Genomic DNA, 24,680 nt, shown 5'->3' with positions numbered 1-24,680 from the left:
CAAACTAGGAAGCATAGAGCACAAAGGACATTACACATTTTAACACTCTACTCCCAGCACCAAGGCTTAAGCTAGCACTGTTCCCAGGGCCACCAAACTTTACTAGTATGAACAATGTGCTGATCGCTCAAACTACACATAAGAGGATCCTAAACTTACAAGGCTTCAAGCAGGAGCTTGACCAGGCTTTCAGGAGCCACTCTAATACCCAGAGCTCCTATAAGTTAGAGCTCCTGACATTAAAAAAAATATTTTATTTATACATATGACAGACTGAGAGAGCACAAGCAGAGGCAACAGTAGAGGGAGAAGGAGGAGGAGGCTCCTTGCCAAGCAGAGAGCCCAAGACAGGGCTTGGTCCCAGGAGCCTGGGATCATGACCTGAGCCAAAGGCAGATGCTTAAATCATCTGAGCCAGGGGCCTTGAGTTCCTGACATTTTTAAAGATAATTTTAATGAGATATAAGGTACATATCATTCAAGCCCCCTCTTTAGAACAAAGAGTTCAATGGCTTTTTGTATCTTCACAAATCCTTCCTTCTTGACACTCTAAACCTAGGATATTCAGGTTTCCATCCTAGCAAAACTGCTCTTCCTGGACCAAGTAGCACAGACAGAGGTGGATGGCTGCAGCCACAACCTCTTCAGACCGACCGAGAAACCTGCCCTGTGGTGCCCGGTCTTCAGGAAGATCTGAATTTCCCATCAAGAAACCCATGAAAAAGCTGTTATTTAACTACCATGTGAAAGAATCCAGTGGGAAGGAAGATACCACCAGCAGCGCATGGGCACTCCGGTGGCTCAGTCAGTGAAGTGACGTAGTCTTGGTTTGGATCAAGTCTTGAACTCCTGGTCCACAGCCTGAGCCCCTCTTTGGGCTCAAGGCTCACTACATAACTGGCTTGGGATTTTCTCTCTCCAACCCCCTCTGCTCTTCCCCCGCACCTGTACCCTTTCTCTAAGAATAAAACCAAAAAAAGACAAAGAAAAAGGAAGGAAAACAGCACTGCAGTGCCATGTCTAATCACATTTCGGTTTGGGGAACTGGGACACAGGAGCAAGAGAAGCCAGAGGAGCAGCCTCTGCACCTTCATGTCCCGGTCCTTTCAAGGGGCACTGAGGCCCCAGGGAGGAGGTGGAGAGGGTTGGAGGAAGAGGAGGGGTGGCAGGGGTGAGGAGGGTGGGAAAGGAGATGGGGCTGAGAGCAGTGTGGAAACAGAGGCACTTGCCAGGAGAGGAAGGATCAGGGACAGTATCGAGGTCAGATTAAGTACTCAACGGAAGGAGCACAGTTCAGAAAGGTTAGGAGGTCAGCAGGTTAGTAAAGCACGAGCTCACAGGACACAGTGGCAGCCAGTGGACTCTAAGGAGCAGTTGGTGTGAAGGAGAATCCATCTTCTTCCAAGCCTTCCCCTGGTCCAGTGTTTCCTCAGCAACCCAGAGGCTTTACATGCTTTCCCAATAAATCAGCTGCCTTTGCCCCTAGTACTCAGCATGGATGCCACAGGTGACCTTGTTGATACAAAGCCCCCCCCCCCCCCCCCGATAGCCCAGCACGGGCCATCCCAACGACAGGTCCTCTCTGGAACTCTGGCCATCCCACCTGTTTGCTCCCTCCAACCCAGGCCCCTCTTCCCTCTTCTGGGTGCTCTCTCCTTCCTCTCCACACTCCCGGCCCAGAGCCACTGGCTGAACAACGGAGGAAGCAAAGGAGGACCGAACCGCAACAACAATCACATACACAACCAGAGTAGGAGGTTCCAGCCTTCTCACAGCAACTCACCGCAGTCTACAGAGCGTACATAAGATACAGATCTTGTTGGCAAACCATCAGGCGCGTGCGCGCACACAAACGCACACGCAAACACACACACACACACACACACACGTGTGAGGCACCACTGCCCTCTGCTGACCACACGGTGTAAATGCGCATGCATGTCCCCTGGGCCTCCCTCCAAGGCATCCCCATACCTGCATCAGTGCCCACGGACAGACACAAGGACCGCTGTGTCCTCCTTGCCTCCTTCGAATCAGGTCCTGGCTGCTCCTCGCAGCTGATCCTGCCACGCCAGGTGTTCGCTCAGGGCGTTCTCCACCTCCGTGCGCCCGATGCGGTTCCTGCAGGAGCAGTGGCTCTTGTTTGGTTTCTGAGCAGCTGCCCAGGTCAAGAGACCCAGGCCCTCAGGTCTCCTGTTTTGGAGGGTCCCACCTACCCCTGGCCTGCAGGAAAACTGTCACAGGGAGCCAGATACCTGGGGCCTGGCTCTGTCACGGGCCCCAAACATGAAGAATGTGCACTCCTGCTGAGACATACAACACTCGCACGCTCCCCAGAGTTTCTCACCTCACTGCCTCTGCTCAGGGAGGAGGGTGAATATTTAGCCTTGCCCTAGCTCTGGGGCGTGACTCAAGCAGCTTCCTTTGGCCTGAAGCCTAATGGAACTCTCAACATTTATCTTGAAAATTTATGCGAATCCTGCATACTTGTCCCCATTAGATCAGCATGTTTCCATCTGACCCTGCATTTACCCCATCCAAGTGTGAGCCTTTCAGGGACTCCTGTGGTGTCGTTGGTCAGAGGGAGGATCTTGCCACACTCGCCAGCCAGTCCTGGAAAGTGGTTGCAGGACCACGGGATGCTTCACGTGGTTTAGAGCAGAACGCTGACATCAAGGCACTGCTCTCATCCAGGAAAGAGGACGCATGACACGCCATTAGAACTTTCATAGGAATTGCATTGAATCCATAGACTGTTTTGGGTAGTAGGGACATTTTAGCCATGGTAATTCTTCCAAGCCATGAGCATGGACTATGTTTCCATTTGTTTGGGTCTTCTTTGATTTCTTGTAGCAGTGTCTGGTAGTTTTCAGTATACAGGTCTTTTACCTCCTTGGTTGATAGATTCCTAGGCGTTTTATTCTTTTTGATCCAATTGTAAGTGGGATTGTTTTCTTACTTTCTCTTTCTGGTAGTTCATTTGACTTTCCCTCTAACGGGTCTAAGTTTTACCTTTTCATCTCTTGCCATCAGCAACCATTATTCTGACTTCTAAAACCATAGATCGATTTTGCCTGCTCACTGAGACAAATGGAGTCATTCAGTCTGTACGCCTTTGTGTCTGACTTCTTTCTCTCCAAATAATGCCTGCGAGATTTACACATGTCATTGTCTGTATCAATAGTTCATTCTTCATCATTATGTAGAATCCCATTCTATGAACATACCTAAAATGTACTTCTCCACTCTACTTCTGGGGAGAGAATGCAATTGTTTCCAATCTGGGATAACGTGAATAAAGTTGCTATAAACAGTATTGTACATGTCTGTTGCTGAATACTTGTAGGGATTTTATGACTGATAAATATCTAGGAGTAGAGATGCGGAATCATAAGGTGTGCGTAGTTTAAGCTTCATTAAGTTATTACCACACAGTTTTCTAATTCCTAACTTATACTCGTACCACAGTGGAAGCTGAATAAAAGCTCCAACTGCATAGTTATGCTGAGCAAAATAAGTCAGTCAGAAAGACAAATATCATATGATTTCACTCATGTGGAATTTAAGAAACAAAACAAATGCACATAAAGAAAAAAGGGAAAGAGACAGGGTGGGGCGACAAACCAGGAAAAGACGTCTAACTGCAGGAACAAACTGGAGGTCTCCAGAAGGGAGGTGGGGACATGGGTGAAATAGGTGATGGACATTGAGGAGGGCACTTGAGGAGCACTGGAGTTTGTACTGTTTGCTGAATCACTAAATCCTACAGTTGAAACTTATAGTATACTGTATGTTAGCTAACTGGAATTTAAAATAAAATAAAATTAATTAAAAAGTTCTATTTGCTCCATACCTTCCACAACACTTGTTATTATGAAACTTTCAAACTTTATATCCCTATAAGCATGCAGTATTATTTCATCAAAGATTTGATATCATTTTAAGGGCCATGTAGTAGTTCCTTCTGTCAAGATGATAAAGTTTTATAGTTTACTAATCTTTAATTGTTGGAGGCTTTTGTTTTATTTTTTAATTCTTTACAAAACACTTGGATGATCATCCTTTAATATAAAATTTTTGTGTGCCAATATCAGAAATTAAAAGAGTTATCACTACAGATCTTACACACATAAAAATGTTAGGGGCGCCTGGGTGGCTCAGTTGATTAAGTGTTTGCCTCAGCAGTTTTGGCTTAGGTCATGATCTCAGGGTCCTGGGACTGAACCCAGATCGTGCTCTCTCCTTCCCCCTCCTCCTCTACCTGCCAGTCTACTTGTGATCTCGTGATCTCTCTCTCTCTCTCTCTCTCTCTCTCTGTCAAATAAGTAAAATCTTTTTTTTTTAAAGAAAAATATATAACACAAAATAAAACAAAAATCTGAATGATTCAATATCTATTTTAATAATTGAAATAATTATTAACAAACTTACCAGAAAGAAAGTCCTAGATCCAAGTAGTTTTACTGGCAAATCCTATCAAACATTTATGGAAGAAATAACATGAAAATTACAAAAACCCTTTCAGACAGTAAAGGAGCAAGTAACACTGGATGTTATCAGGTTTTAAGCCTTTACCAATGTGAAAAGTGAAAAATCTTCCATGTTAATCTTATTTTTCCTTTGGTTAGTAGTAAGATTGGAGTGTTTCTTTTTAAAGTTTGTTTGCTTTTGTTTGTTTGTTTGTTTTACAGAGAGAGACAGTGAGAGAGGGAACACAAGCAGGGGCAGTGGGAAAGGGAGAAGCAGGCTTCCCACTGAGCAGGGAATCCAACACGGGGTGCGATCCCAGGACCCTGGGACCATGACATGAGCCAAAGGCAGATGCTTAACAACTGAACCACCCAGGCACACTAAAGTGTTTTCTTTTTAATGTAATTATTTGACAGAGAGAGAGAGAGAGAGAGATCACAAGCAGACAGAGAGGCAGGCAGGGAGAGAGAGAGAGAGGGAAGCAGGCTCCCTGCTGAGCAAATGCCTGATGTGGGTCTGGATCCCAGGACCCTGAGATCATGACCAAGCTGAAGGCAGAGGCTTAACCCACTGAGCCATGAAGATGCCCCAGATTGAAGGTTTTTGTATATTTACAGTCCTTTTCCCATTTTAAAGTCTGAATGTTTGTCTTTTTCTGACTGGTTCTTTAAGGTTTCTTTATTTATTTGAGAGAGGGAGGGAGAACAAGAGAGAGAGAACACGAGGTCAGAGGGGAGGACAGAGCAAGAGACAGAAACAGAGAGGAGAGAATCTCAGGCAGGCTCCCCACTGCACAGGGAGCCCGGCACTGACATGGGGCTCAGTCTGACAACTAAAAGATCATGACCTGAGCCAAACTCAATCAAGAGTTGGACACCTAATTGAGGGAGACTCAGCAGAGGGTGGCGTGCTCATTTTGAAAGTAAAGGTCCTCAGTTCACAGTCCCTCTACCGACACACGGTGGTCTAAAATACCTGCTTGTTGGGGTGCCTGGGTGGCTCAGCGGGTTAAAGCCTCTGCCTTCATCCCAGGTCATGATTCCAGGGTCCTGGGATCGAGCCCCGCATTGGGATCCCTGCTCAGTGCAGAGCCTGCTTCTCTCTCTCTCTCTGCCTGCCTGTCTGCCTACTTGTTTTCTCTGTCAAATAAATAAATAAAATCTTTAAAAAATAAAATAAAATAAAATAAAATACCTGCTTGTCATTAGAGCACTTTTGACCTAAGGTATCACTCAAAGACCAGAACTGTGGGAGAGATGGATCACGAATCCAGTCACTCCTCACTTACTAGATTTTCAGTAGCACGCTAGGGCACAAGAAGACAAGATAGTTTGGTTTTGATGGAGAAAGGAGATAGGTCATGAAAAACCAGAATATAAAAACCATACAACTGGGATGCCTGGGTGGCTCAGTTGGTTGGACGACTGCCTTCGGCTCAGGTCATGATCCTGGAGTCCTGGGATCGAGTCCCGCATCGGACTCCCAGCTCCATGGGGAGTCCGCTTCTCTCTCTGACCTTCTCCTCTCTCACCTTCTCACTCTCTCTCTCTCAAGTAAATAAAAAAATTAAAAAATCTTTAAAAAAAAAAACAAAACCATACAACTTCAGAGTCCCAAAGGAGGTCCTATGCACCCAGGTAAGTGGAGATAATGAAGCAAAACAAGCCCTTCTGGCACAATATTTCATTACACACCAGGGCCTGTACCATATTTGTCTGGGGAATAATCCTTCCAGGGAGCCAGAAAAATAATAAGACAAAGAAATGTGCAGTATTATCATACTTCTCAGAGAGACTGAGTGTGTGTGGCTGGGAGGAATTTGGGATAGTGTCTAAGAATCGCATAGAAGCCCCAGCAGTGAAAGGAGGAAGTCGCTCCCCACCTCCCTAAGCAAAGTAGATCAGACCGGCTGCAGGGCTTTGCTTCTGACTGGGAGGGACACGGGAGTTTGGGGCCAGAGCTGCTTGGCTTGGCACTCTGGGGATGAGGCTGCACGCTGTCACCTAGGCCTTTCTTTGCATCCTTCCCCATGCAGGAAACAGCTTTTCCTCCAAACAGATGCTGAACAAGTGAATAAAGGATGTTGGTTAAGTATTCGCTATGAAGAATGTTGGGCTCCCCGCGGGGCTGCACATCTCCGTCTCCCCGTGGCTGCGGGAAGGTGCAGAGGAGAGGAGAGAAGCCGCGCTGTTCCTGGTGCTCACTTGAGTCCTCACGCTCTCCAGCGTGCTCCCTCCTCCCTTCCTTACAAAACAGAGAGAAAAAGAAGAAAAGCGTGAAAGTCAGAGGATGTATTTGGTTAAAAAACACCAGAACTCCTTTCCCCGGCCTATGACATAAGGGTGAGAGAGCTCCAACATCTCCTATCCCCCATTCCAAAATCAGAGAAGCTCTGAAAAATAAAACTGCTTCTCCTATCTCATTTGATGCAAACCCTGACCTATCAGGAAGTGAAACTCTCTGCGGTCTTTATCCTAATCACTTGGCAGAGTCCTATGTTTCAATGCAGAAATACTTATTGGTATGATTTCAAGATGCAGCTCCATAAAAGCTGGGAAACAATGAATTCTAAAACACATTACCCATATGGCTTTCAGGTAAGAAAGAATACAGAAAGATATTTCATCAGCGGCGACGGAGAAAATGTTCACAAAGCTCCCCGAACAGTGCCTGGCACCCAAGAAACAGGAATTCCATTTTCTCCTGCCCATGTTTTGCTTGTATGGAGAAGGAGCCCTTCTTCAGAAATTAGCTCCAGGCTGGCTAATGGGGATCACATATTACGGATGAGGTACTGAGTGAAAATATTTGCAACTTATGCAACAGACAAAGAGCTAATATCTCGAAGATATCCAGAATTCTTAAAGCAGAAAAAGACCAAACTTGGTAGGAAAATAGGCAAACTACATGAATAGACAGTTTACAGAAAGAGATAAGTAAATGTTCCTTAAACATTAAAAAAATAACAGACGGTTACAGAAGGGAAGGGATGGAGTGATGGGGAATCCGGTGATGGGTCCTGAGGAGGGCAGGTGTGGTGATGAGCACCGGGTGTTACACGCAACTAAGGAATCATTGAACACTACATCAGAGACCGATGAGGTACTATATGTTGGCTAATGGGACATAATAAATAAATGAATTATAATAAGAATAATGATAAATAAGCCACCTTTGGGAGCCTGGGTGGCTCAGCTGGTTAAGTATCCGACTCTTGATTTGGTTCAGGGATGATCTCAGGGTCCTAAGAGCCCCACAATCTGCTCTGTGTTCACTAGGAGTGTGCTTAGGATTCTCTCTCTCTCTCTCTCTCTCTCTCACTGACTTTGCCTCTCCTTCCACTCTCTCTCTCTCCCTCTCTCTCTCTAAATTAAATAAATAAATCTGAAAAAAAACCTGCCTGATAAGTTTGATTTGGAAATTGTTTTTCCCAGTTCTGTGTACTTAAAATGTCCTCAAAGCAATGGCATCTAATAGCAATGAATCAATATAGCCCAGATCATGACTTCTAAATATCATTGCCCATTCAAGGAGCTCCTACGAGAAACTGATGTTTCCAGGTATGGAGCAGAGCAAATACCAGGTAAGTCTAGGACCTCTTTTAGATCAGAAAGTAAAGAAGTAATCGAACAATGGTGGGGGCACATCAAAGCCACACAAAAGTCCACCGAAGGGTCCTCTGCCTCAGAAAGTTGGATGCAGTCCTGTGATGAGCTCTGACCAGTGAGACGTGTGAGGGAGTGAGACGTGCCACCTCAAACAGAACATCTGGGACTGACTGAGTCTGGCTCCCCTTCCATCCATCTCATATAGCACCTGGCAGTTCCCTATGGTGGGTGCTCTTTGATGCTGGTCCCACCAAGACCATGTAGATAGAAGGCAGGTGCTAGAAACATACTTCCCTAGTAGAAGCTGCTAAGACACAGGGCTACAGGTTACTCACAGTAACATCTGGCCCTTCCTAACTGGCATGCATCCTCCTGTCTCCTCTCTATGAGGCAGCACAGCCTTACAGGTGAAGCATGAACTCTGTTGTCTGAGACACATGGGTGTGACTTCCAGCTCTGCCCATTCCTTCACTCCAACCTCAGGCAATTTACTGCGAGTCTGTGAGCCTCCACTTCTACTCTATAAGGTGGGTGGTTATACCATCTCAGGTTTGGGGGGATTAAATGAAGTAATAAGACATGTCAAGTTTGAGTCAGCACCTGGTGCACACACAGTAAATGTTCAATAAATTTTAGCTGTATACCTTTGTATCTCAAGTGTAAATATTCCGAAAGCTCAGAAACGTATTATGACAAAAGAAGGACTTGTTCAATTTCTCGCTTGGGTTTCCTTCTGAACAGTGCTTTTCAACAAATCCTGTGATATTTACATTCATTGACAGTATTTTTTCCTCTTAACAAGATACTGTGCTCTTTTTAAGTTACGAATGATAGCTCTGCATCAGCTTTTTAAATTATGTAGTATTAAATATTGTCAATAATTTGATCATTTCTCTATTGTTGGGCATTTTCAGAGGCTGCACATGGCATCAAAAACAAATGAAATAGATGAAAGTCTACCACCATGTATTGTAGGCTAGAATAAATTGTTAACTTTTGTTTGTCATGTATCTACATATGTATATATGTATAAAATTGAAAATGTACTCCCAGGGGCACCTGGGTAGTTCAGTGGGTTAAGCCTCTGCCTTCAGCTCAGGTCATGATCCCACAATCCTGGGATCCAGCCCTGCATCAGGGTCTCTGCTCGGCAGGGAGCCTGCTTCCCCCTCTCCCTCTGCCTGCTTATCTGTCTACCTGTGATTTGTCTCTCGCTGCCAAATAAATAAAATCTTTTTAAAAAAATTCTTCACTCTATCTGATTAAAAATATAATGATAAAAATAAATAAGATGTACTCCCAGAGACTCTAAGATGGTGGAGAAATAGGAAACCTTAATTTCATCTGGTTGCAGGAATTCAGTCAGTTATCGAATCATTCTGAACACCCGTGAACTCACCCAGAGATGTAAGGAAAGAGTAGCTGCAACTCTAGAAATATAAAAACGACCAGCAAGGCTCTCATTCAGAATAGAAGGCTAAAGAAACAGCTTCTAGGAGAAACAGAAACTAAAAGAAGTTGTGATCACTAAATCAGTCCTGCAAGAAATACTAAAGGGGATCCTTTAAGCAAAGAGAGAGCCCAAATGTAACACGGACCAGAAAGCAACAGACACTATATACAGAAAGAGTGCCTTTAGAGGTAATACAATGGCACGAAATTCCCATCTTCTAATAGTTACTCTGAATGTAAATGGAATAAATGTACCATCAAAGGCATGGGGTTTAGGATTGGATGAAAAGGCCAAGACCCATCTGGATTTCATCTAAAGAATTGTTTTAGACCCAAAGACACCTCCAGATTGAAAGTGAGGGGGTAGAAAATATTTATCATGCTAATGGACATCAAAAGAAAACTGGGGTAGCAAAACTTAACAGACAAATTAGGTTTTATTTTTTTAAAGATTTATTAATTTGGCAGAGAGAGAGAGATCACAAGTAGGCAGAGAGGCAGGCAGTGAGAGATGGGGAAGCAGGCACCCTGCTGAGCAGACAGACTGATGTGGGACTCGATCCCTGGACCCTGAGATCATAACCTGAGCCAAAGGCAGAGGCTTAACCCACTGAGCCACCCAGGCGCACCCAGACAAATTAGATTTTAAACCAAAGATGTCATAAGAGATGAGGAAGCCTATTATATCATACTTAAAGGTTCTATCAAACAAGATCTAACAATTGTAAATATTTATATTGTTAACACAGGAGCAGCCAATTATATAAGCCAATTAATAGCAAAATTAAAGAAACACAGCAACAATGATACAATAATAGTAGGGGACTTGAACACCCCACTCCCAGGAATGGACCTATCATCTAAGCAGAAGATCAACAAGGAAACAAGTGTTTTGATTGACACAGGGCACCAGGTGGACTTCACATATATATTCAGAACATTCCATCCTAAGGCAAAAAAAAAAAAAAAAAAAGGTATTTTTCTTGAGTAAACATAGAACATTCTCCAGAATAGATTAAATACGATGTCACAAATCACATCTCAACTGGTACCAAAAGTTTGGGATTATTCCTCACATATTCTTAGACCCTAGTGCTGTGAATCTGGAACTCAATCACAAGAGGAAATTTGGAAAGAACCCAAATACATGGAAGCTAAAGAGCATCCTAGGAAAGAATTTCTCTCTTATGAGATGATATGCTACTCTACAGAGAAAACACTAAAGAATCTACCAAGTAACTACTAGAGTGATTAATGAATTCAGTAAAATTTGAGGATACAAAATTAGTATTAGAGATCTGTTGCATTTCTATACACTCCTAGTGAAACTGTAGAAAGAGAAATTAAGAAAGCAATCCTGTTTACAATTACCCCAGAAAGTTAAAAACACCTAGCTATAAACTTAACCAGTGAGGTGAAACACCTGTACTCTGAATGCTATCCAACACTGGTGAAGGAAACTGAAGATGACAGAAACAAATTCATGAGCAAATGCCATGTTCATCAACTGGAACAACCAAGATTAAAATATCCATACTACCTACAGGAACCCACAGTTTTAATGCAATCCCTATGAAAATATCAACACCAGTTTTCATTCAACCAGAACAAAGAATCTTATGGAACAGAAAAGACCCTGAGTGGCCAAAGAAATCTTGAAAAAGAAGAACAAAACTGGAGGTACCAAAATTCCAGATTTCAAGATATACTACAACACGGTAGTAATCAAAACAATACAGCCTGGCACAAAAATGAACACAGAGATCAATGAACAGAACAGACAATCCAGAAATGACCCCACTCTTGTATGGCCAAATCATTCATGACAATGGGAATCAGAAATTCACAATGGGGAAAAGATCTATCTCTTCAACCAATGATGTGGAAAAACTGGACAGCCACTCACAAACAATGAAATCACACTACTTAATTACACCAAGCACAAGAAAGACTCAGAATGGACTAAAGACTTCCATGTGAGACCTGAAGCAATAAAATTCCTGAAAGAATATAGGCTGTCATTTCTTTAACATCAACCATGGAAACAGTTTTCTAGGAAGTCCTCCTCTGGCAAGGGACACAAAAGCAAAATGAAGACACTGGCATTACAATGAAATCTAAACTTCTATTCAGTGAAGAAAACTACCAATAAAACTCAAAGAGGACATATGGAATGTGAGAAGATGTTTGCAAATGATGTGTCTAATAAGTAGTTAATATCCAAAATATATAATGAACTTATAAAATGCCAAACCAAACAACAACAACAAACCCAAATGATTCAATTTGATACAACTGAAAAGCAAATGGAGAGCATGAAGAGACAGTTCTGTATAAGTAAATAAAGATGGGCAGTGGACACATGAAAGGGTGCTCACTATCACGAACCATGGGAGAAATTCAAAGCAAAGTAACAATGAGATAGCATCTCTCCCATGCCATAATGGGTAGAAGAAAAACCATAAAAAAGAACAAGTATTGAGTACTAGAACAAAAGGTACCCTCATGCATTGTTGGTGAGAGTCCAAACTGGTGGAGCCACTGTGAAAAACACAATGTGGGTTCCTCACAAAATTTATAAATACCATAGGATCCAGTAAGCTACCTGAGGTCAGTGAAAATGCTCATTTGAGAAGAGAGATACATCCTCCTTTAAATGAAGTATTACTACCACAGCCAAGATAGGGAAGCAGCCTATCTTGCATATATTCATGGATAAATACTCGGACATAAAAAATGTATGTGAACTTGCCATTTGCAACAACATGGATAGATCTAGAAGATATAATGCTAACTGAAAGAAGTCATTCAGAGAGAGACAAATAAAATATGATTTCACTCATATCTGGAATTGAATAAACAAAGAAAAAAGATGAATCAAAACAGACTCTTCAATACAGAGAACAGACTGAGGGCTGACAGAGGAGAGGTGGGAATGGAGATGGGTGACAAAGGTGAAGGGGATTCAGAGGACATCGATGGTGATGGGCACAAGAGTCATGTGTACAATGGATGAATCATTATACCCCACACCTGACACTAACATAACACTCTGGTACTGAGACGTGAATAAAAACATTTCAAAAAGAATACTGGCACAGCAACAGATTTCTTGATTTCATTATCTTGGAATGAAAATGTGATATATCAAGTTTCTGAAATCATTATTAAGTTGGGAAAATGGCAGTGTGGTCATAAAGTTGCTCCTACCCAGATATATAATTGAGTAACTATAGCAGGTCTATGTGATATATGCTGTTACTTCTCCCCCCAACATGATTATGCCCCCTTGCATCTTCTTCAGCACATAACCTTAATCCCACAGGCAAAAGTTCTCTGTGTATGAATTCAAATGTGCAAATCTTAAACCTGTATACCTAGGAAATATCTCTTCTCAAAATCAGTGAATGAGGCAATGGCCTTGTGTCTAAAATATACCTATATTAACTACACACATACAAATAAACTATCAAATGAAATACACTAAGATGGAATGAAATCATATTGATACAGATACACTCCTTTTTTATAGGACTAGTCAATGTGGGAAGAAATTTTCACCTGTGTGGGAAAAGTTAGTCATAATCTACAGCAGCAAATGCTGCTGTTATACCAAGCTGCATTCTCCTTAGATGGCCTATCTTCTTTCTTACAATAAGCCACAGAAAGGAGCCTTGGCAATATTAAGACTTAGGAAGATATATGAATATATTATGTGAATTCGAAAATAAGAAAAACAGAAAAGTGAAGAAATTGGAAATGTATGAATCAGTGGACACTAGCATCCTTTTTAACATACTAAACAATACCATCACGTTTCTTCTTCTGAAAGAGATTTTAAAACTCTGCTTAGTACAATCTTCTCCATATTTAGAGCTTGTCTTCCTAATTTCTTTTATTATTTTTTAAAGATTTTATTTATTTGTCAGAAGGAGAGAGAGCACAAGCAGACAGAGTGGCAGGCAGAGCAGGCAGGGGGAGAAGCAGGCTACCTACTGAGCAATGAGCCTGATGCGGGAGGCAATCCCAGGACCCTGGGTTCACGAGCCAAGCAGATGGCAACTGCTTAACTGACTGAGCCACCCAGGCCTCCCAATAATTCTTTTTAAAATTTTATTTATTTTCTTATTTTAGAGAGTGGTATCGATGGCCAAATGATGGAGAATCAAGAAGCTGAGCAGAAGAGAGACAAACAACTACTGGACCACAAGAGGAGAACTGGGGAGAGAAGTGATACCATAAGAGGAAACAATATTAGGGACGCCTGGGTGGCTCAGTTGGTTAAGCAGCTGCCTTCGGCTCAGGTCATGATCCCAGCATCCTGGGATCAAGTCCCACAGTGGGCTCCTTGCTCAGCGGGGAGCCTGCTTCTCCCTCTGCCTCTGCCTGCCATTCTTTCTGCCTGTGCTCCCTCTCTCCCTCTCTCTCTCTGATAAATAAATAAAATCTTTAAAAAAAAAAAAAGAGGAAACAATATTAGAATAATTGGGATCCCAGAAGAAGGGAGGGCAGAAGGTGTATTGGAGTAAATTATAGTACAGAATTTCCGTAATATGTCAAAGGGAACAAGCCACAAAACCAAGGAGGCTCAGAGAACACCCCTCAAAATCAATAAAATAGAGGTCCACATCCTGTATTCTAACAGGAAATATTACAAGTCTTACTGACGAAGAGAAAAGTCCTGAGAGCAGTTCAGGACAAGAGGACTGTAACATACAATGGTAGAAATATTAGATAGCAGACTTATCCACAGACACCTGGCAGGCCAGAAAGTACCAGCATGATATATTCAGAGCACTACACTAGAAAAATATGCAACCAAGAATACTATATCCAGCTAGGTTGTCATTGAAAATAGAAGGAGAGATAAAAAGCTTCCAGGACAAACAAAACTTAAAAGAATTGGTAAACACCAAATCAGCCCTACATCAAATAGTGAAAGGGGTCCTCAAAGCAAAGAGAGGGCCTAAAAGTAATAGACCAGAAAAGAACAGAGACCGTGTACAGTGACAGTCACCAATACAACAGCATTAAATTCATATCTTTCAATAGTTAGCCTGAATGTAAATGGGCTAAATGCACCAGTGAAAACACACAGGGTACCAGAATGGATTAAAAACAAACAAACAAACAAACAAACACCCATGATATGCTTTCTACAAGAAACTCATTTTAGACCCAAAGACACATCCAGATTTAAAGTGAGGGGTTAGAAAACAATGTACCATGCTAATGGACATCAAAAGAAAGATGGGTGGCAATCCTTACATCAGATCAAGTAGATTTTAAGTCAAAGACTATAATAAGACATGAGAAGGACACAATATCATTTGTAAAGGGTCTATCCAACAAGAAGATCTAACCATTTTAAATATTTATACCCATAACATGAGAGCAGCCAATTAGATAAACCAATTAATAACAAAATCAAAGAAACACATCAACAATAATACAGTAATACTAGGGGGCTTTAACAATCCCTGCACTGAAATGGACACATCATCTAAGCAAAAGATTAACAAGGAAATAAAGGCTTTAAGTGACACACTGGACCAGATGGACATCCCAGATATATTCAGAACACTCCATCCCAAAGCAGCAGAATACACTTTCTTCCCTAGTACACATGGAACATTCTCCAAAATGAAACACATCTTAGGTCATAAATCACATCTCCACTGGTACCAAAAGTGAGGGATCATTCCCTGCATATTATCAGACCACAAAGCTCTGAAGCTAGAACTCAATCACAAAAGGAAAGTTGGAAGGAACTCAAATACATGGAGGCTAAAGAGCATCCTACTAAAGAATGAATGGGTCAACCAGGAAAGTAGAGAAGAACTGAGAAAATTCATGGAAACAAATGAAAATGGAAACAAAACTGTTCCAAATCTTTGGGACACAGCAAAGGCAGCCCTGAGAGGAAAGGATATAGCGATACAAGGCTTTCTCAAGAAACAAGAAAGGTCTCAAACACACAATCCAACCCTACACCTAAAGGACCTGGAGAAAGAAGAGCAAAGAAAGCCTAAACCCAGCAGGAGAAGAGAAACCATAAAGATCAGAGTAGGAATCAGTGAAATAGACACCAAAGGAACAGTAGAACAAATCAACAAAACTGGGAGATGGTTCTTTGAAAGAATTAGTAACATTGATAAACTCCTGGCCAGAATAATCAAAAAGAAAAGAGAAAGAACCCACATTAATAAAATCATGAATGAAGGAGGAGAGATCACAACCAACACCAAGGATATACAAACAATTATAAGAACATATTATGAGCAACTATACACCAGCAAATCTGACAATCTGGCAGAAATGGATGCATTCCGAGAGATGTATCAACTACCAAACTGGAACCAGGAAGAAAGAGAAAACCTGAACAGACCCATAACCAGTCAGGAGATTGAAGCATCCATCAAAAAATCTCCCAAAAAACAAGAGCCCAGGGCCAGATGGCTTCCCAAGGAAATCCTACAAAGCATTGAAAGAAGTATTAACACCTATGCTCCTGAAACTGTTCCAAAAAATAGAATGGAAGGAAAACTTCCAGACTCATTTTATAAGACCAGCATTACCTTGATCCCAAAACCAAACAAAGATCCCCATCAAAAAGGAGAATTACAGGCCAATATCCTTGATGATCATAGACGCAAAAAATCTCGCCAAAATACTAGCCAATTGGCGTCAACAGTACATTAAAAGGATTATTCACCACGACCAAGTGGGATTTATTCCTGGGCTGCAAGGATGGTTCCACATCAGCAAATCAATCAATGTGATACAATACACTAATAAAAGAAAGAACAAGAACCACATGATTCTGTCAATAGATGCTGAAAAAGTTTTTGACAAAGTACAGCATCCTTTTTTGATCAAAACTCTTCACATTGTAGGGATAGAGGGGATATACTGCAATACCATCACAGCCATCTATGAAAAACCCACAGCAAATATTCTCATTAGGGAAAAACTGAGTTTTTCCCCTAAGGTCAGGAACACAGCTATTCAACACTATTGAGCCCTATTCAACAGCTATCACCACTGCTATTCCACATAGTACTAGAAGTCCTAGCTTTGGCAATCAGACAACACCAAGAGATAAAAGCCATCTGAATAGGAAAAGAAATCCAACTCCCATTCTTTGCCATGACACTTTGTGGAAAAAGCCAAAAGACACCACTCCAAAACTGTTAGAACTCATACAGGAATTCAGTCAAGTGTCAGAATGTAAAATCAATGCTCACATATCATTTGCATTTCTATACACCAACAGCAAGACAAAAGACAGTGAAATTAAGGAGCAAACCTATTTACAATTGCACCCAAAACCATAGGATACCTACAAATAAACCTACCCGAAGATGCAAAGAAACTATACTCAGAAAACTATAAAGTACTCACAAAAGAAGTTGAGGAAGACACAAAGAAATGGAAAGGCATTCCATGTTCATGGACTGGAAGAACAGATATTGGGAAAAAGTCTATGCTACCCTAAGCAATCTACACATTTAATGCAATCCTTGTCAAAATACCATCCATTTTTTCAATGAAATGGAACAAATAATCCTAAAATTTATATGGAACCAGAAAAGACTCCAAAGAGCCAGAAGAATGGTGAACAAGAAAACTAAACTTGGTGGCATCCCAACTCCAGACTTCAAGCTCTATTACAAAGCTGTCATCATCAAGACAGTATGGTACAGGCACAAAAACAGACACCTAGATCAATAGAACAGAAGACAGAGCCCAGAACTAGATCCTCAACACTATGGTCAGCGAATCTTCAACAAAGCAGGATAGAATGTCCAATGGGAAAAAGGAAAGTCTCTTCAACAAATGGAAAATTGGACAGCCACATACAGAAAAATGAAACTGGACCATTTCCTTACAGCACGCACAAAAATAGACTCAAAATGGATGAAAGACCTCAATGTGAGACAGGAACTCATCAAAATCATTAAGGAGAACATGGGCAGCACCCTCTTCGACCTCAGCCACAGCAACTTCTTCCTAGAAACATCGCCAAAGGCAAGGGAGGCAAGGGTGAAAATGAACTATTGGAATTCATCAAGATCCAAAGCTGATGGACAGCACAGGAAGTGTCAACAGAACCAAAAGACTACTGACAGAATGGGAGAAGATATTCGCAAATGACATATCAGATAAAGGGTTAGTATGCAAAGTCTGTAAAGAATTATCAAACTCAACACCCAAAGAGCAAATAATCCAATCAAGAAATGGGCAGAAGACATAAACAGACATTTCTGCAAAGAAGACATCCAGATGGCCAACAGACACATGAAAAAAATCACTCAGCATCAGGGAAATACAAATCATAACCACAATGAGATACCACCTCACACCAGTCAGAATGGCTAAAATGAGCAAGTCAGGACATGACAGATGTTGGCGAGGATGCAGAGAAAGGGGAAACCTCCTACACTGCTGCTGGGAATGCAAGCTGGTGCAGCCACTCTGGAAAATAGCATGCAGGTTCCTCAAAAAGCTAAAAATAGAGCTACCCTATCACCCAGCAATCAAACTACTGGGTATTTACCCTACAGATACAAATGTAGCGATCTGAAGGGGAACGTGCCCCTGAATGTTTGTAGCAGCAATGTCCACAATAGCCAAACCATGGAAAGAACTTAGATGTCCATCAACAGATGAAGGGATAAAGAAGATGTGCTATATACATACATATACATATATATATATATATACACATATGTATATGTATATATATATATACATACATACATACACACACACACCGGAATACTATGCAGTCATTAAAAGAAACCCAATCTTGCCATTTGCAATGATGTGGATGGAACTAGAGGGTATAATGCTGAGTGAAATCAGTCAATCAGAGAAAGACAATTATCATATGATCTCTCTGATATGAGGAATTTGAACAAGGCAAAGCAGGAGGTCTGGGGGGTAGGGAAGAAAATAATGAAACAAGATGGGATCGGGAGGGAGACAAACCATAAGAGACTCTTCATCTCACAAAACAAACTAAGGGTTGCTGGGGGTAGGGAAAGGGTGGTTGGGTTATGGACACTGGGGAAGGTATGGGCAATGGTGAGTGCTGTGAAATGTGTAATCCTGATGATTCACAGACCTGTATGCCTGGGGCAAATAATACATGATATGTTAATAAAAATAAGTTTTGAAAAAAATTTTAAAATGGTCCCTCTGCATGCACATTGACAAATAAATGGTCTGGCTTAACCAGAAATAATGTAGAACTTCAATGGCCATGATGGGGAAGTTTTGATCATCCCAACCTTAATTTTCTCAAAGCTGAATTGGACAACCATGGCTCTAAAATGGGATGCCTATTTCAATCAGTATTTTGAAGCTTCCAAATGCTATCAAAACTAAAAACGCATCTCTCTGTATACAATTTGTAAACTAAATGAGATAATCATACACCTAGAGAGACAAAACAGCTTCTGAGTCCTCTTCGTCCCCTCCCTCACCTTCTTTGTCTACACAGCAGAGGGAACAACCTTGTGCTCAGGCCACACCATCAGGCCCCATCTGGCACCATCTCCCTCTGCTCTCTCTGCGCCCTCTCATCTCCCCTGATCCTACCCTCTGATCCCTTCACTAGCCCTGCTTTTTCTCTGAAGCTCCCTCTGCTCCCTCCTTTCCCAAACCTGTTGAAATCGGCCCCTTTGGAGTTAAGACGTCTGAGGATCTAAAGAGACTCCAGATTTCCAAGTTGTCTCTTTTTCTTTCTCTTACTACAGTTCACACCCAATATTACATTCGTTTCAGGCTCACAATTAGTGATTATGGAAGTTTAAACGTTTAAATGTTATGCTATGTTCACAAGCAGACCTACCATCTATGCCATTCCATCACAACGATTACTGACTGTATTCCTTGCTCTCTGCTTTATGTTCCTGGGACTTACTCATTTCAGGGCTGGAGGCCTAGATCTCCCTCTTCCCTTGGCACATGTTGCCCACCACATGACAGGAAGTGGGCTGTGGGCTCTCCTTTGTTACAATTTGTAAATGATTGGCATCTCTGCTTCCCTCCTGAGAAAAAAGCATCCACCTGGGATAACTTCTGGCCTTAAAAGGGACATAACGGCTCCGAAGAAAAACCGCAGTTTGCTCAAACTCGCGTTAGGTATTTACGTCACCTGATCTCAGAACAAGGACCACATCTGGATCCAAGTAGACTCAAGGCATCCTCAACTTCTCACAACCTAAAACGAAATGCCTATACCCAGGCTTTCCTAGACTAACCGGCTACTGTCAACAGTGGATTCCAAACTTCTCAGCCATGACAGGCTTTACCAAACACTGAGAAACCAAACTCTATTAATCAGAAAAAGGGGGATGACACAGCCTTTGAAACCTGAAACAGAAGTCGACCAACAGCCCCTTCCCTCGGGCTTCCTCACTATCAACTTCCCTTTTCCCTCTCTCTGTGTGACAGGGAAGGGAATGCCCTTGGAGTGCTCACCCCAGGACACAGGGAGCACCATCACCCCGTAGGCTATTGGCGTCAACAGGTAGATGCCGTGGCTGGGGGATACGCCCCCGACCTCAGAGCCACCCTGCCCCCACCCTCTGGGATGAGGCCACTGAAGACCTGGTCACAGCATCCCCTTTCACCATCCCATGCCCATGTAGTAGAAGCCCTTCTGAATTCGCCTCACACTCAGCATTTTCCAGCCGGTCGCCTCACCTCCTATGAAATCCTCCTGCTTACCACTCCAACAGAACTCTTTCTGGTTCCAACAGCCTCACCCCTGCCACCCTTCTGCCCCCCTTCACGTATGAAACCCCTCACAGCTGCTTCGCACTGACAGATCACCTGCTGACTCCGTGACAACCTGCAGCAAACTGCTCTAACCGATGCAGACTTTCCATGCTCTTCTGATGATTCCTCTTTAAAGGAGCAAAATGACAAATATCATGACAAGTATGCTACTGCAACTCACTTTGAACACACTGAGGCAGCACCTTTCCCTCTGGCTGCTTCAGGCCAGCAGGATGAGTTACACGCCCTTACTCCAGCTTCTACTTTAGCCAGCAGCACGACCACAAACATGGATGCCGATACTTGGTATGTGCTTTGGGCAGCTCGCTCATGGTTCTGGAATATTATGGAAGCAATGCGGTTTCCTTCCCTACAAGGAGGATGAGATGGAAAATGGTGCCCATGTTCAAAACGCATCAGATGCCACACTTCTGCCTGCAGATCTGGTCATTATTAAGGTTCCAGGGATATTCTGCACTTGGATCCCGGGAAGCCAAAGGAAACCCCCTCGCTGATATTCTGTCCAAAAAAGCTTCTCAAAAGGAGATCAATATCCAGACCTCGGTCATGTTCAGGAGGGATGTCCGACCAACAGAGAAGTTGGAATAATTGACCAGACATGGCCAACAATGGGGCCCAGACAAGGAGAAACAATGTTGCAAATCTAATGACACCTGGATAAAAAGAGAGATTTTAGGCTTGGAGCAAAGAACAATCTGGCCCTGCCCAATGTTCTAAAATTCCCACCCCTGACAACTGTGCCAGCAGCAAACAATTGCTCTGCTGACAACTTGAGAGCATTCATGAATCACTATGGACGGGGAAATGTTACAACGCCTGCAAAAATGGCATACCTTGCTTGTCTCACATGTCCAAAATACAATCCTGGGAAACAAGTCCATACCTCCCCTGGGCATTTTAAACCACTCAATGAACCGTCAGACATTTGGCAACTGGATTTCATGCAATTTCCTCATCTCATGGATATAAGTAGGTGTTAGTCAATGTGCCTATAGGTCTTCTCACTGGACAAAAGCTTCCCCTTGGAGAAAGGCCAATGACTCTTTTGCAGCTAAAATCCTGTTAGAAAAAATTACCCTTCCCAGGGAAACCCTCTTAAACTATACACAGTGACCAGAAAACCCATTCTACCATGCAGGCGTTTCGCCAGTTTGTGATGTTTCCCTAGTTTTACAACAATTTCATTGTACATTACTGTCCTCTGTCTTCAAAGTTAGTCTCACACAATGACCACACTACTGGGGACTCACCTGGAAAAAACAACTACCTGGGTCAAAGGGATTGCCGTCCCTCCTAAATCTCAAGCCCACCCCTTTTTGGAAACCAGTCTCTCCCCCTGGGAGATAGAAACTGGACACTGTGCATCCGACCTCTGCCTCTTTGGACCCACAGTTGGAAAAGGGGATATATTTCAATAAAGCAAAGATCGAGTTGCCTCTCTTCAACCTAACCATGCTGCAGTAGAGCAGACTTTTCCCAGTGCACTCCCAGGGACACTAACCGTGACCGTCACACCTTGCAACCTGGACATTCTGTTGGGAAAGACACCAACACAAAGATTCTCTCCAACCTCCCCTGAGAGGCCCCTCTCCAATACTGCTAATTAAACCCTGCACTGCCAAACCCCAGGGAATGGATTCTTGGGTCCCCAGGACACCTTTAAAGAAGGCACCAAAGCCTGACTTGACCTGTACATCATCTGGTCACAAGAAGGTTATTACTGCACCAACTGAAATACAAAACATCTGGGGAGACCCCTTTCCCCACATGTCCAACAAGGCCTGCATTCCTCTTCTCACTATTGCTCCTTCTCCATATTCTGTGCAAAGAATATGCCACTTTCTGCATCTCCCAGTCTCTTCCAAAAGGAGGAAACTTCTTTGGATTATCACCTTTCCAGAAAAAACTCACTTTGATCTTGTGAGCATTTCTAGATGTTTAGAAGGTTCAGAGTTCAAAAGTCGTTCCTTTACCTCTACTACTAACTGAATCCTGATTCGAATCCAAATGCATGGTTTCTGAAGTTACAACATAACAGATCACTTTTGATAACACATAGAGTTCTAAACAGTTCTTTTGAAAAATCAATACTGTTTGGAAATGTCCTGGAAGAATTCCTATTCTTGCAACATGTTCTCCAATGAATGCTTCACGTTTTTCAGTGTACTCTATGTCCCCAAACGTGCTCCCTGATTTCAGTCAGTGCGCTTTCCCAGTATTTCACTATTTCGCTCATAGCCACGCATGGAGGACACTTCCAGGAGACATACAGGACTCTGGGTGGGCCTTCATAGGGAGAAAACCTTCCTCCTTCAGCCCAAACGAGTGCCAATAAATATTTTCAGCTGGCTCCTTTCATATATAGGGTCCTGGTATAGAACCAACATATGGTTTGGAATTGTCACCTTGCTTTGGTTCTGCACTTGCTGTCTCTCAAATCCCAAGAACCAGTGAGGGGATGCGGGCTCACTGTCTCAATCTGGAGCAGATACAGACTTCACATGGGGAGCTGGTGAGACTTTCTCCCTTCTAACCCTCCCTGCTCCTCAGCGGTCACCTGAGTAGTTTAGAGCTGTCATGCACATACCCTCCAACATGAGACAGGCAAACCAGAGAAGGCTTTGCTAGCACTGAAACACAATACCACTAAATACAAAAAACTTGACTGTTGACTTAAAATTCTTCCAGGGACATTTCCCTAACGTTTTAATTTACATTACTATGAACTCACATACACTGTTCTATTCATTTCAGGTGTGACTCAGCACTTCCATGCAACACCTGGCGCCCAGAACAAGAGTAAGGCTCAATCCCCATCACCTGTTGAACCCATGCCCCCAAACACCACCCCTCTGATTACCAGCAAGTTCTTCTCTAGCTAAGAGTTGTTTCTTGGTTTGCCTCTTTTTCCTTCTCTTTTATGTTTTATATCATATAAAGCAAAGATCGAGTTGCCTCTGTTCAACCTAACCACACTGCAGTAGAGCAGACTTTTCACAGTGCAACTCCCATGTTTCATACCATAAATTCCACAAATGAGTGAAATCGTATAGTACCTGTCTTTCTCTGGCTGACTTATTTCGTTCATCAAGGCAAATCTTGGTCAGAACGAGCAAAGTCATAAGGGGAACGTCACAGCAGAGGGAAGAGGCTTTGGTAGGGGGTGTTCTGACACACTACCACTCCATATAAACGGGGGAACCAAAAGCAGGACATGGACTTGACCCTGCACATGGGTACTACACTATTCTAGCCAGCAGAACTCTATTCTCATCTCTCTATCCAGCCCCCCACCTCCTCCAACAGGACTCACCCCGGAGAAGCCATAATGATTTGAACTACCAGATGCCTCCAACGCACTTCTGGTTCTTAACAGCCTTTCTAATTTTCCTTTCTCTGACAACAGTGAACCTCTCCCAAGTCCCCCAATGTGCCAAAGGTTTAGTCGCAGCTTCTTTGGCCTACATTCAGTTTTCCTTCCTTCTCCACAAACCCAACATTTGCTGGTAACTCTAACCTTGAAGGTTAGAAACTGGACGGCACATTGTTTTTACCTGGGGCTCTGATTCCAGCAGTAATCGGCAATGGGTCCCAAGTGCATTCTTCTAGGGCGCCCCGAGAGTCAGCATTTGGGGTTTTCACTCACAACCACATGCTGCTCCCGTTCCTCTTAATTCGAGTCCGGATTTCTCCCCAGAAACAAGCCTGCATCTGTAACAAACCAACCGCGGCATCTGCGGAATGGCGTCGCACGACCCCTCTAGCCAGGGTCAAGCCTGAGTCAAATAGGTCTTATTCAAACACCCTCGAGGAAAACGAGGACCAAACTGTGGGAACGACACCAAAAATGCAACAAGGAGGCGGCTCACCTACCAGCCTGTCTCGGGAAGCCGCCCAGAGCCCCCTCCTCAGCTCTCAGCCCACAAGGGCACTCCAGCCATCGCACCACAGGAGGCACCAAGCTGCTGCAAAGTCCCGAGGGTCTCTCCGGGGCAGCGTCAGAACTTGCTGTAAACGCAGCCCTGAGGGTCTGAGGGTCTGAGGGTCCTCAGCTGGCGGCACAAACCCTTCCTGCCCTGAAACCCAGCGTCAGATGACGTCATGGCGCGCCGCCTACCCCTAAGGCTGCTGAGCACGGGAGCAAACAGCCCCGCTGGCTGGAGGCATGCGGGCGCCCTCTGCCGGCTGCCCTGGGAATCTCCGCAATGCTCTAAGGGGACGATGAGGGGGTTAAGGGGACTGGGGGCGCTGGGGGACTAATGGGGTGCGGGGGTGTGGCGCTGCTCTGGGGGAGGCACTGAGGCTGCTCTGGTCCCAGGAAGCCTGTCCCTACACTGG

General features: G+C 43.3%; 1 protein-coding gene across 5 annotated transcripts in view; it reads right to left on the bottom strand.

Moving 5' to 3' along the window:
- Window positions 1-24,458, bottom strand: part of LOC131819487 (uncharacterized) — a 41,490-nt gene extending 17,032 nt beyond the window's left edge. Inside the window, exons 1-2 of one of the 5 annotated variants that reach the window (XM_059154640.1) lie at window positions 24,212-24,458; window positions 1,975-2,121 (exon numbers count right to left, since the gene is read on the bottom strand). In XM_059154640.1, coding sequence (XP_059010623.1) covers window positions 1,975-1,980 — 6 coding nt within the window. In that variant the 5' untranslated portion in view covers window positions 1,981-2,121; window positions 24,212-24,458. The other 4 variants (XM_059154639.1, XM_059154641.1, XM_059154637.1 and 1 more) reach the window with 4 other exon arrangements.
- Window positions 24,459-24,680: the final 222 nt, after the last annotated feature.

This window comes from Mustela lutreola, chromosome 17 (genome assembly GCF_030435805.1).
Source record: "Mustela lutreola isolate mMusLut2 chromosome 17, mMusLut2.pri, whole genome shotgun sequence".
Classification (NCBI taxonomy): Eukaryota; Metazoa; Chordata; class Mammalia; order Carnivora; family Mustelidae; genus Mustela; species Mustela lutreola.
The sequence above is the reverse complement of the archived record's forward strand: the minus strand, read 5'-3'. Positions and strand labels throughout refer to the sequence as shown.